General features: G+C 42.4%; 1 protein-coding gene across 1 annotated transcript in view; it reads right to left on the bottom strand.

Annotated features, from left to right (window-relative positions):
* The window catches only part of LOC306765661 (xylosyltransferase 1-like), a gene marked incomplete at both ends in the record, with an annotated part of 42,462 nt that extends 28,885 nt beyond the window's left edge, over window positions 1–13,577 (bottom strand). The window contains one exon of the mRNA XM_079253145.1: window positions 13,293–13,577. Within this exon, the coding sequence (XP_079109271.1) occupies window positions 13,293–13,577 (285 nt within the window). The remainder of the gene's footprint in view (window positions 1–13,292) is intronic.
* Between the last annotated feature and the right edge of the window lie 391 nt (window positions 13,578–13,968).

The following is a 13,968-nucleotide window of genomic DNA, read 5'->3' as shown; positions in this document are numbered from 1 at the left end:
CGGGAGATTCTCATCTTGATGTGGTGGAACGGGAGATTCTCATCATGATGAGGTGGAACGGGAGATTCTCATCATGATCAGGTGGAACGGGAGATTCTCATCTTGATGTGGTGGAACGGGAGATTCTCATGGTGATGAGGTGGAACGGGAGATTCTCATGGTGATGAGGTGGAACGGGAGATTCTCATCTTGATGTGGTGGAACGGGAGATTCTCATGGTGATGAGGTGGAACGGGAGATTCTCATCTTGATGTGGTGGAATGGGAGATTCTCATGGTGATGAGGTGGAACGGGAGATTCTCATCTTGATGTGGTGGAACGGGAGATTCTCATCATGATGAGGTGGAACGGGAGATTCTCATCATGATCAGGTGGAACGGGAGATTCTCATCTTGATGTGGTGGAACGGGAGATTCTCATGGTGATGAGGTGGAACGGGAGATTCTCATGGTGATGAGGTGGAACGGGAGATTCTCATCATGATGAGGTGGAATGGGAGATTCTCATGGTGATTAGGTCGAACGGGAGGGTCTCATCATGATGTGGTGGAACGGGAGATTCTCATGGTGATGAGGTGGAACGGGAGATTCTCATGGTGATGTGGTGGAACGGGAGATTCTCATGGTGATGTGGTGGAACGGGAGATTCTCATCGTGATGTGGTGGAATGGGAGATTCTCATCATGATGAGGTGGAACGGGAGATTCTCATGATGTGGTGGAATGGGAGATTCTCATCATGATGAAGTGGAACGGGAGATTCTCATGATGTGGTGGAACGGGAGATTCTCATCATGATGAGGTGGAACGGGAGATTCTCATGGTGATGAGGTGGAACGGGAGATTCTCATCGTGATGTGGTGGAACGGGAGATTCTCATCGTGATGTGGTGGAAAGGGAGATTCTCATCGTGATGTGGTGGAATGGGAGATTCTCATCATGATGAGGTGGAACGGGAGATTCTCATGATGAGGTGGAACGGGAGATTCTCATCATGATGTGGTGGAACGGGAGATTCTCATCATGATGAGGTGGAACGGGAGATTCTCATGGTGATGAGGTGGAACGGGAGATTCTCATCATGATGAGGTGGAACGGGAGATTCTCATGGTGATGAGGTGGAACGGGAGATTCTCATGGTGATGAGGTGGAACGGGAGATTCTCATCATGATGAGGTGGAACGGGAGATTCTCATGGTGATGAGGTGGAACGGGAGATTCTCATGGTGATGAGGTGGAACGGGAGATTCTCATCATGATGAGGTGGAACGGGAGATTCTCATGGTGATGAGGTGGAACGGGAGATTCTCATGGTGATGAGGTGGAACGGGAGATTCTCATCATGATGAGGTGGAACGGGAGATTCTCATCTTGATGTGGTGGAACGGGAGATTCTCATGGTGATGAGGTGGAACGGGAGATTCTCATGGTGATGTGGTGGAACGGGAGATTCTCATGGTGATGAGGTGGAATGGGAGATTCTCATGGTGATGAGGTGGAACGGGAGATTCTCATGGTGAGGTGGAACGGGAGATTCTCATCTTGATGTGGTGGAACGGGAGATTCTCATGGTGATGAGGTGGAATGGGAGATTCTCATGGTGATGAGGTGGAACGGGAGATTCTCATGGTGATGAGGTGGAACGGGAGATTCTCATCATGATGAGGTGGAACGGGAGATTCTCATGGTGATGAGGTGGAACGGGAGATTCTCATGATGAGGTGGAACGGGAGATTCTCATCATGATGAGGTGGAACGGGAGATTCTCATGATGAGGTGGAACGGGAGATTCTCATCATGATGTGGTGGAACAGGAGATTCTCATCATGATGAGGTGGAACGGGAGATTCTCATGGTGATGTGCAGCAACTGTGTTATGCTTCATGTGAACATGGAGCAAAATTCCTGAGGAATCTTTCCACCTTGTTAAATTTATGACACTATAAATTCAGGTAGTTCTGGAGGGAAAGGTGGCCAAACCCAGTACTAAAAGATGCTAAAAGTTGGGACACAAAATATACCTGTATCGTTCTGATACCAAGTAAATTAAGGGTTAGTATTATCAATATCAATACTGACATTGATACTGACAGTTTAAAGCGCTGTCAAAATAAAAACCTTAATGAAAAGAGATTTATTTGTAGAATTAACTTGTTAATTTCTAAACACATAAACAACTAAGTTGTATCACTTTTAAAAATTTAAATTTGGTCATCATGGTGAGAGAAACTGGTTTTGTCACTGAGGTAAACCGGATCCACAAAAAACCTTTATCACTGTATCTCCGACGGTTTTGACTGTTTTATCAGCCTTACATTTAGAAATTTTATCAGCAGGTGCCTAGACACATAATTACTACTGGTGTTATCAGTTTAACACCTATACTAATCATATTCATTTCATAAAAAATACATAAAAGTAAAAAAAAGAAATGCTGAAAGTATTTGTAGCAAATGCGACAACAGATGTCAAGCAGTTAAAAATCTGAACCTACCATTTTCAAGCCTTACATTAGAGTATCAATGTTATCACGTAAGTATCGATCAATGGAGATACCAGAGTTGATATCGATACTATCTGTGTTTGGATCAATCCACCTACCATTACTGGCCACAATCTGGCCAATGGGAACTGTCCTGTTCTATAGGAGAGCAATGGATGGATAAACCAATAAAAAAAACTTTCTAAAGATCAATACCTTGTATAACTACTGTCTCTGTCTCCCAGTAGGACAGAGGACTGGATGACAGCATCTGAATCCGAAACATGTCTGATGATGAGACGTTTAACACCTGATTTGGTGCTGAAGGCGTGAAGTTCTGCGGAAAGTCTGGCTTTCATTTCCCACCGGTTCCTCTCTCCTTCACTGATCTCTGAACAGAGAAAAGCTGTGCGTTTTTTCCCAGAAGGCCGTGCATTCCATGGAGACGGGCCACAGCTAAAATACCAGCGCTCACCTACAAAGACACCATTCTTCATGCACACTCAGACTGAGTCACCGCTGTCCTGCAGGCTTCTTGTTCCAGTCTCCTCCCCAGCAGGTTCTTATTGAAGCCGTCTTTCTGCCTTCAGACCTCCTGCGGCGCCATCATAAAGGCGACAGAGGACAAACAATGGAGGCGTCCTCTCAGGCAGAGACGGACATGGAGGTGTGACGGATACACAACCTCCTGTTCATGGGACTGCTGCTGATTTCAGGGCAAACTCATTGAAAGACACGCTAGTTGTGACTCAAACATACTGGCTGGACCGCTGAGTTGTGTCCCACTGCTGATGCTAACGTTAGCATTGCTCATGCTAACATTAGCATTGCTTATGCTAATGCCTAAGAGGACGGCTCCATTGTTTGTCCTCTGTCACCCAGCAGTGACAAAAAGCTCAGTCATAAATCTGTTACTTTAACATCCGCTATAGCTTCACTTTCTGAACATTTCCTCCCCTTACACAAATGAAACCGCTGTGCTGCGGGTTTAGTGGCGCAGCAGTGAAAAAAGTCCTCCCGAAACAGCTGCTCTGTTGCAAATTTAGTGGTATAACTAAGCCTGTCACGATAACAAATTTTGCCATGCAATTAATTGTCTCAAAAATGATTGCGATAGGTGATTATTAATATTGTGCAAAGCAATTATTGTTGCCATTTTAAGACCATTTTCAATTAAAATAATAATGCCATAATAATGAAAGTTCACCCTTTCAAAAATTAACATCCTTTAATTTCTACAGAACATTTAGCTTGATGTGCAGAATAGACTCATCCAGTCCCCAGTCTGCTGAAACAGATCAGGATTTCTCCTGGGGGTTTGGCAACGTGGTTTTCTGAAACATATGGTCTCTAAACATGATGTAGCACAGTGACAGTCTATGGTAAAGCTCATATAAATGGACATCATTTGGACTCGACCAGAGGTGGAATGGTAACATTTAATGTCTTCGCGGTCAGCATGTCATTTTTCATGTCATTGTAAAGTTGTGAAATTGCAGTTTGTTCGGGTCTTTTTTTCCCAGCTGGTAAAACTGCAGATGATTGTGTTTTAAGTGCAGATGAAAACTTGTTGCGTTAACTGTGTTTAGTTAATACTGTCTTAAAACAAATGCAGCGCTCGCTCTCAGTGAGCGAGACAGAACTTATTGTGCACATTTTTTCTTATGTGATTAATTGACCTATTGCGACAGGCCTTGGTGTAGCAGTGAAAAAGGTCCTCCTAAAACAACTTCGGCATCACTAACAAACAGTTTTTTCTCAAGTCCCTCTTCCAAAATTTCAGCTAAGATTGCCGTTTGTATCTTGGATTTTTTCTTTCTAACCCGTAGAACTTAGATGAAGTGAGTTCAGACATGTTTAAACAAAGTCATGTTTTAGTCTGTACCAAACATTTTATTTTAATTAAAAAGCCTAAATTTTGCAGATGTTGTCCCAACATTGTGATTACACTCAGGGGAAAATTAAACTATTTATTTTATTCATTCAACAACTACTTTACTTCAAGACAGGACTTTATTCCATTGCATATCTTTGCTAAACCTATCGGTGCTGTAGACTGAACGCACCAGATTGGTTTCACTCCATTAATGTCCAAATTACCTGAGACTCCGGATCCACCTGAATGTATTTAATTATCAAGATTTACTACAACCATGTCTTTTTATCATAATGATTAGTTTTAGAGAGACATCCGTCTCTCTGCACGCCATAGTTCAGTCTTGTCAGCTTTATGGACACCTTTTTATGGTATTTTCAAGTGTTTACCAGCAAATGGTTTCACCAATCTAAGATGAGAAATATGAAGAAGAAATTGATGAACGAGGCCCATTTATACAGGGTTTACTGTATAAAAGAAACCAGTACACCGCCACACACAGTCCACAACCCACCAGTTATCCAGAAAGTCAAAGTGAAACCGCTTTTAAAATGAGTTCAGAGGAAGAGAGTAAACATTCATGTGAATCAGTTTGTTCACCATTCCTGTTGTTTGTAAGTGAGCCTTGTAAATAAACCGACCTGCTGAGAGGAACTAAGTGTGTTTACGGGACGTAAATGATCGGATAAGCTAACAGAGAGAGAGAGGAGAGGTTGTCGTCTTCTGGCAGAAGCCAGAAAAAATGTTACAAGCAACATGAGAGAAAAACACACGTGCATTTACAGAAATAAGGGCTTCATTCATCGCGCTTTACGAAAACTCCTGGGGAGGTTTGTTTGCTTTCAGCCTCCTTTGGCGACGTGAACCCACCTCCGGGAAAAGGTGTGGTACCTGAGGAGTTTTAACCGTCAGATCTCAGTTAAGGATCAGCCCATTGATACTGCGGTCAATACCACGATATCAGCTCGTAAAAATACTGCATTTAATACTTTAAGTCTGGAGATACAGCTCTACTGATACAAAACATGTTTTTGTTCTCACTTCTGAGAGTTTAATGAAATAAAATCGTGTGAAGCCAAAAAAGTGTTTTTTTTCTTGTGTCACATGATCATGGCAGCCAATCAGATGTCATGATGATGATGCTGCTTCTGTTAATGATGACGAAGATTTATTTGAACATTTTACTCATTTATTGCAGGTTATCGAGCATAATGTTATTATATTTATTATATCACTTTTACATCTCATTTTTATTTCCCATTTAATAAATGTGAATAATCTTAAATAAATTAACTACAAATTAATATATTTAATCTATTTTTTGTTTAATTTACTTATCAGTTTATTATTTTACTGTCTTAAAAGAATTTATTTCTAGTATTCATATTCTTAAATTTTGTTTTATTCCATATTGCCTTTTAATATAATTATTAATGCACAACTGTACAATCTGGATTTTACTTTAAGGGTCCCTTACAGAAAAAAAACATGTGGTTTATTGGAACATTTTCATGTGATCACATGGAAATTAAATGTGGTTTTTCACATTTGGTTTTTCATAATTACATGTGACACATCTGATTTACATGGGAATTACATGCTATTTGCATGTGAACCACGTGATTTGCATCCAGTTGCTTACATGTGTATCACATAAAGACGTTACAATAACATGTAAATGTCCCAGAAACATCTGGAGCAGGTGGTGTTTCAGTAAGGGGCAAGATGTATTGATATTGGTATAAGTATTGTTATGGTCTATCCTTCTGAACACAGACTTCATGGTTCAGTCTAACAAACATCTTCACCATTCAGTCTGTCAAAATGTTACATAACGAATCTCACTGCTGGCGTCATCACATCCTCCGTCTCCCTGATGGTTCTTACTGAAGATAAGAAAACAACAGCAGGACAGTTTCATCAGGACAACGAGTCCAGCAACACAAAAGCAGAAAGCTGAAGACAGGCTGGGGAGACAAAAGGAAAACAGAGCCAGATGGACACAGAGTAAGCTAAATGGACTATCATGAAGGTCAGGATGTGACTGTGAAACCTGCCTGAAACAAGCAGGGATTACAGCAGGGATTTCACCCTCATCTATGCCAGATTTAGTGAGAATTATTTCAAAGAAAATAGACATAAAGCAGCTTTCTGCTTCGTCTAATAACAGTAGGTGGAGATAAATAACACACGAACTATATTCCACAGAGAAATCCTTAGTTGAACTAGTTTTATTGTACTTATATGACTAAATTAGTCGTGTCTACCAGTGTATGTTTTTACAAATCCCTTTAATCTGGGATGTTTTTTATTCTATTGTTGTAAATAGCAAACTGCTGCACACAAATATTCTGTTATTGGACATTAGGTTTTAGTTTTTTTGTTACATTCTAAAAGTTTTCTACTTCTGTCTCAGCGTATCTTGTTTTTTAAGGCTGTTCCAGGTCTGTTGGTGGTCTTCCCTCTTATAACATACAAATCTTTTTACAATCAGGAGGATCTAGACTGAAACTCCGCCAACAGCAGAACAAACAGCCAAAACCTCCAGACAGATTTATAAAAACTCATTTTATCCAAAAACACAAAGTCTGGATCTCTAAACCAACCTTATACCTCATTAAAAATAACTGTCCAAATGGAGTCTAAATCCTCATCAAACTAAGTCAAAACAGTCAAACTTTGAAATGATGGCCATAAAAACAAAGACTGAAATCTACCGGACACCACTTTAAAACCAGTTTCAACCAGAACCAAAACCAGTCTGAGAAAACAGTCCAGTTTCTTGCATCAGGCATGAAGATTCATACGAAGCAACAAACATTTCATGTGAGACTGAAAAAGAGAAACTTTAGAAACTCTGGTGTGTTTTCAGTCAGGAGTTTCTTCTGGTTTCAGTTCCAGGTGCATTCAAAGCCCCTCGGCAATGTGGGTAATCAGTGTTTAAGCTCACCTTTTCATGCCAATAAATCTGTTACAGAAAAACAAAGAGTTGCAACAAAGTTGCAAATGAGACTAAAAGTCTCAATCCCACCAGAGAACCCGGATCTGAACGGATCCTCTGGGATGATCTGACCAGGCTGAGCTGATGTTGGTGCACATTCAGCTTCAGGCTTGTGTGGATGAGATTTGAGGAGCAGTTTGAGGGTTCAGACCATTTTTTAAGAGTCCCCACAAACACAGCACAAACACAAGCATCAAGGAGCCTCATCGTCCTCAGTTGTTACCTTCACCTCATAGCAAACCAGCAGTACTCAGATTACAACCAATGAGACAACTGGAGGAGTGTTTACAGATGTGTGTGTGCGTGTGTGTGTGTGTGTGTGTGTGTCTAGTTTAGTGTGTTTACGGATGTCATGAATACTTGTGACGACCATCGCTGAGTTAAGCTTAACCACGAGATCTGCACAGAAAACTGCAGGAAGCAGCAATGCTAACATGTAGCGCAGCTACAATGTAACATGTTGCATAGCAGCAATGCTAACATGTCGCTTAGAAGCAATGCTAACATTTAGCATAGCAGCAAAGTAATCTGTAACGTGGCAGCAATTATATATATCATATAGCAGAGCAGCAATGCCAACATGTAGCGTAGCAGTAATGCTAACATGAAGCATAGTAGCAATGCTAACATGTAGCATGAAAGCAATGCTAACATGTGGCATAGCAGCAATGTAACATATAGCATCGCAGCAGTGCTAACATTTAGCAGAACAGCAATGCAACAGATTGTGTAGCAGCAGTGCTAATATTTAGCATAACAGCAATGCAACACGTTGCGTAGCAGCCATGCTAAAATGTAGCATAGCAGCCATGCTAACATGTAGCATAGCAGCATGACAGGGAGAAACTGCTAAGAGTCTACCTGCTTCAGCATCCAAACCAGTTTAAACTTCTTCCTTTACTTATTCCTAAAATTACTTTCTGCATTCCTAGGACTATTCTACTTTGTTCTGTTTTATTCTATTCTATACTTGGCTCAATCCTCGGACTACTTATTCATCCCTAGATGAACTGAGATGCTATCTTGTGGTTTCCACTGAAAGTAATGTTTTCTTTTTAGAAGGAGATATAATTACATGTTCTGCTGTGTTCCAGGTGAATTTATTCTGACAGTAACACACATGTTGATTCTGACACGTCTGTAGTAATCTCACGTCTCAGCTTCCTGTAGACATCAGGATGTAAGATTCAGCCCTTGTAATTGTGGAGAAATGCCTCAGAACATCATGAAGAGATTAAGAGGTTTCTCTGGATTTTCATGCCAAAAGATGTTAAAGTCCTATTTTCTCTAAATAAAAGTTTAAAGAATGAATGATATTAAATTTCCTATTAAGGGTAGAAGATGGACCAGTTACTTTGGGTATTTTAGGCTAATTTCTGAGGTTTAATACCTAGTAGGCCTGTTCAGCTGTCAAGCCACTGACTACAGCTGGATTTTAGACTGAATTTTATTTAAAGCATCAAATTCTTACGTCATCTTCCAGGCACAAACCAGCTGCCCTGCAGCGAGTAAAAACACCATCATTTCCACCTACACAGTCAGGTCGCGTTACTGTCTTACTGGGTTTATTACTATTTATGCAAATTAGTCATCGAGCAGGAATCTGGTTGTTTAGATCCACAAGCAGCTCGTCCCGCATGTTCTGTCCAGACAGGTGTGAATCTGGATCTCTGATGGGCACAATGGGACGACTTTAAGCATCTAGAAATCATTCAAGGCAGCTTTGGTTTATAGATCAACAGGATCAAGATGTAGACCTGGTCTAGTAAAAGTCTACAGACATCTGGACCTGCAGTCGGTTCTGGTTCAGTCTCGCTTGTTCACCTGACAGACTGGAGGGGGACCAGGTCGCAATGTGGTCCAGTCAGAGTCCAGACCTCGTCCTGACTGCAGGACCCAGACGGGCTGCAGGGAGACCAGGTCTCAGTCTGGTCCAGAGTCCAGACCTCGTCCTGACTGCAAGAACCAGACGGGCTGGAAGAAGACCAGGTCTCGGTGTGGTCCAGGCCTCTGGGACCAGAAAAGCATGACTTAAACCTCCTGCTGCTGAAGCAGCTTCTAGAACCTTCCGGATCACCAGAAGGAAGCAGATTTTCTGCATTTTATGTAAGTTGTAGTGAAGAAGAAAAGGAGACCGTGCGATCTGTTGTCGTCCGAGGCTGAATTTACTGAGACCAGGAGACGCCGAATCCTCTGCTCCCGTTCGTACTTCGTTGTTCTGCGTATGCTTCGACCTTCCTGGGGACAATCAGATGTAAATCAGCTGCTAGGCTAACTCTGTAGCACACCTACATGTGTGCACACGTACGTTCATCAGTAGTTCAAATAAATCAATAAGAGTGAGAAGGAATTTAACTAAGACCAGGTTTCAACCCTGAACACGGAGGAGGGGACATGTTGTCCAGTCAAACAGCTCCTCACAAGTCCACACATGCAGCGTTCATGTGGGGGGGGCGTTCCACTTTTTATTGAGCTCCTTCAACTGGCTGTTTATTGGAAACAGGACGCTTCTTCCTGCCAATAAACACACCCACACACATGCAGTTTATGACAGCAGACCTTCAGGCGGCCATGAGCGCCCCAGGTTATCTGTCTGGCAAATAAAGTAATCAGATTACTCACATGATCTGTCCTAGGAAGGAATTAGGGTTTTTTTAACCTGATATTATCCTGAGAAACGGAGAAACATGTTTAATCAATAATCAGTGTTGATGTTGCTCCACTCTCCCTTGCACCAAACCTCAGATCAATAAACACACCGCTGAAAATGTCACATTAGTCCAATGAATACGTCCAACGCCGAGAGTGAACGAGTCGTCTGGAAACATGGATTTCTCATTTATTTCATATTAATAACTGAAATAAAAGTGATTCTGTTATTGTAGATTATTTTACGTTTTCAAGACTTTAACCCTAAAACTTTGAGACACTTTCTGCTCCTGATTGGAAATTACTGTCAATTTAAGCTGTCTGATTGGTGGAAAGTCTGACAGGAAGTGGCGAGGAGAGGTCTCTTAGCAACACAGTAGTGATAGTAACAAATAATGATGTCATCATGGATCATTGTGGATATACCATATAGAATAAACACTACATGTTGTGGTTGGATTGTAAACATCCTGGATGGGATAGAAATGCTGAAGGTTCAGATATCCATCCCATAATTACACACTAGCGCTTCTGACACAGCGATGGTGATAGACTTGGATGTCCATGTAAATCTCTACAGAAGGTTGTTTTAGCAGGAAAATGAGAACAATGCCAGACAGGACTTGTTTGTTCCAGTCAAAAAGGAGAAAAGTGAAGTAAACAGAATAACTTTTCACTGTTTTCCGAGGAAAAAACACCAGCTGGCAGCCGGGATTCACACGAACTGGAACCGTATGTCCTGGCACCGGTAATGCAGCTCATTTCGTCTGATTGGTCGTATGATGACACCAAACACATCAACTCTTCTCTGTCTATGGACTAGGATACTGGGGCTACAACTAACGATTATTTTAATAGTCGACTAATCTATAGATAATTTTTTCCATTTGTCACGATTATTTCTGTCCCGCCCACCATTTGTGCTTCCAGTTGACTCTTTTTACTGGTTCCAGTATGTTTTAGCCCACTCTCCCCATCTGCATCATATGAATGTCCCCCTGATTCCCAGTCAGTCACAACATAATGTCCTTTAGGAAGTTAAAAGAACGACTCCTGAACCAGTTGAATATTAAGCTTAACAGCTTACTACTAATTTATTTTGAAACATTCAAACTTAGCTATAGTGTCATATTCAAGCTGTACAGAATTTACCTCAAAAGGAAAAACCTCATAGTTTTCGTAGAATTGTATTGAAATGATTATTTACATCTTGAAAAGCCTCTTTTGTAGGTAAACAAGGGCCAGAATCTTTGAAAAAACATTCCTGAATCCAAACGGTGATCCGGCTCACCACCAAAATTAAATCACTTCTTCCTTTTCACATTTCCAACAACTCCTGAAGATTTCATGAAAATCTATCCAGAACTTTCTGAGTTATCTTGAACACAAACAGATAAACGGCAGTAAAAAGCAGAAGCTCTTTGGCAGAGGTAACAGCAGCACATCGCTACTCGCTAATGCTAACTTTGCCATCAGGAACGCTGGGAACCATGACTCCGGGGAGCTTTCCTTCCAGATGCTCATGCATGACTGTCGTGCTGCAGTGGTACGCCAACTCTGCATGGCAAACGACACATTTGACCTGTTTGAAACTTTTAGCGTGAAATATCCCCAAACTTTGGAAACAGGTTGCGCCGCCATCAGTTTCTTCTTCATTGTTTAAACAAAGACGCTGTAGGACAATGCTGCCCCCAGCACTTCCTGTGGTGCTTTGTGTCGTTTGCTTGGTGTTTGGAGTTCTTATACTGTCTGAAAAGCCGTGGTTGGTAAATGGCGTCAAGTTGGCTGGCGCAGCGTTTTATTAGCAAAGCCGTTACGGGTGTTTATAACGCAGCACGTTGACAAGGAAATTTTGCGTCAATGAATTTTCATTGTCAACTTTGTTGATATATCGTTGAAGCCTTGTGGGATACACTACCACTATGTAAATAAGAAAGGAGCTCTTAGTAGACATGAAGTGTAGTGGAACAGACCAGGTTCACAGAGAGAACTGGAAGCCAGGTTAAAATTAGAAATGTGTCCAGAAAAATGAAGAAAATAATACATTTAAAGTGTCATAATGGTCAGAATTTGACCTTTATTTGCTAGATTTGGATCTGTGTTCAGTTGTTCAAGAGTTTGATTAAAATTTTAAACACAATTTTCTAATGAAAAAAAAGGCAAAAAATTCTGGTTCTTATAAGACAACAGAAAATACAATGATTACCAACTAACAAACCATTATTTACCTAGTAAGACTCAAATAGAAGCTCTGTGTGAAACTAAATGAAGCTCCATCTGAGAACTGACTCTTTTAAGAGAACTGAGTCAAAACAACCGAATCTTTGAAAAGAGCTGAACCTCCCATAGTTTCCCCTTTCCCATCACTTCCCATATTCACCTCTAACTTTGTGCTCTTCACGCCTCCTAAAACTCTTGTCCTATAATAAGCTCCGGCATGAATCTCCATGGTTGTAACTGTCAGGACGCACAGAGGGAAGATCACAGAGTCTCTACTAAACTCTAATGAAAGGATACACAAGAAGATCCCTGCAACACACCTCACCCTTTCCCCTCATTCTCTCACGTACAGTAAGTTCATGTCAGAACAACACAAGAACACCTGGATCAAAAGGAGTTTTCTTTACATAAAACAAAGGAATCTTCATCTTTTCATACCTGATCACCACAGTGATGATTACAGACCGGCTGAGCCTGGCGACAGATGGGAAAACATGACTGAATGACAACGTGGAAGATGGAAGACAGTAAAAATATTTTTTCCCATTTAATCCAACACCACCATGGACCAGTTTCTGTCCTGGATTTGTTTATGGTTTAACCAAGAAAACCATTTAAATTACAAAGCTTAGAACATTTTGAAGAGAATTGGAGGGGTAAAATTGATGTTGAGGTTTAATTCATGCGCCAGATTTGTTTGAAATTAGCACCATTCCCTCATTAATGCGGATATCATGAGGGAAAACGTGCGTTTTTAATCTGTTAATCTGCAGCTATCGTCTCATTTTGCTGTGGTTTAATCTGCTGATGTTACGCTGCAGACACATGAGTCAGGCTGGTGTTTTTCCTGCCAGACTGGCCGCTCATCAACACCATAAATAAGCTGATTTTGTAATGAAGTCTGGCCTACCGACAGCGCGCAGAAATGCCTCAACAACAGGCAGCAGCTGCCGCGCAGCAGCAGCATCTCCTCCGCTGCCATGCGGCTCCTCTCCCCGACACATTTCCACTCGAAGCACGCGTGTAAAATCATGCATTAACACAGCAGTACATCATTCCAACCCACCGCCTGCATCCTGTGACGGACAGCCGCTTTTCCGTGCAGCGGCGCCGGCGGGTCGCCCTTCTTCTGCAGCCCCTTCCGCGGGGGCTCCTTGTCGGCTTTGTTGAGCCCCCCGCTTCGCTCCTCTCTCTTCTCCCGGCTCCTGGCGCCCCCGTCTCCGCCTCCAGAATCCAGGCTGCTGAAGTTCCACACGATGAGAGTCTGGACCAGCAGGACGGCCAGAGCGGCGACCAGCAGCGCAGACCGGGAGCGCCGGGCCAGTCTGCGGGCGCACGGGTTCCCGTTCATCTCTCCTCCTCCCGCTCCCTCCGGTTCTCACTGACACCGAGAGCCCCGTCCGCTAAACGCAGCCAGCGGGGTGTGAATGCTCCCCACCGCGGCCTGAGAGGGCTACAGGCAAGCAGACAGGAGAAGGAGGAGGAGGAGGAGGAAGAGGAGGAGGGAATTTGGCACAAGCTTGGAATGAGGATAGAGGTTTGGAGGCTGCGGGGAGGACGCAGAGGCCCTCATGTGGCTATTAACGAGTCAACAGGAGAGGAAAGCGTTTATATTCTCATTTAAATGACGTCCTGCAGGGCCGGAGCTGTTTCTATGGACCTCCCGGGGGCAAAATGTACTGTTGGGCCCCACTGACCTCCCCCCCAAACACAGAATCTATTGTGATATGGAAGTTGAAATG

Source organism: Telmatherina bonti, assembly GCF_933228915.1.
Source record: "Telmatherina bonti genome assembly, chromosome: 14".
Taxonomy (NCBI): domain Eukaryota; kingdom Metazoa; phylum Chordata; class Actinopteri; order Atheriniformes; family Telmatherinidae; genus Telmatherina; species Telmatherina bonti.
The sequence above is the reverse complement of the archived record's forward strand: the minus strand, read 5'-3'. Positions and strand labels throughout refer to the sequence as shown.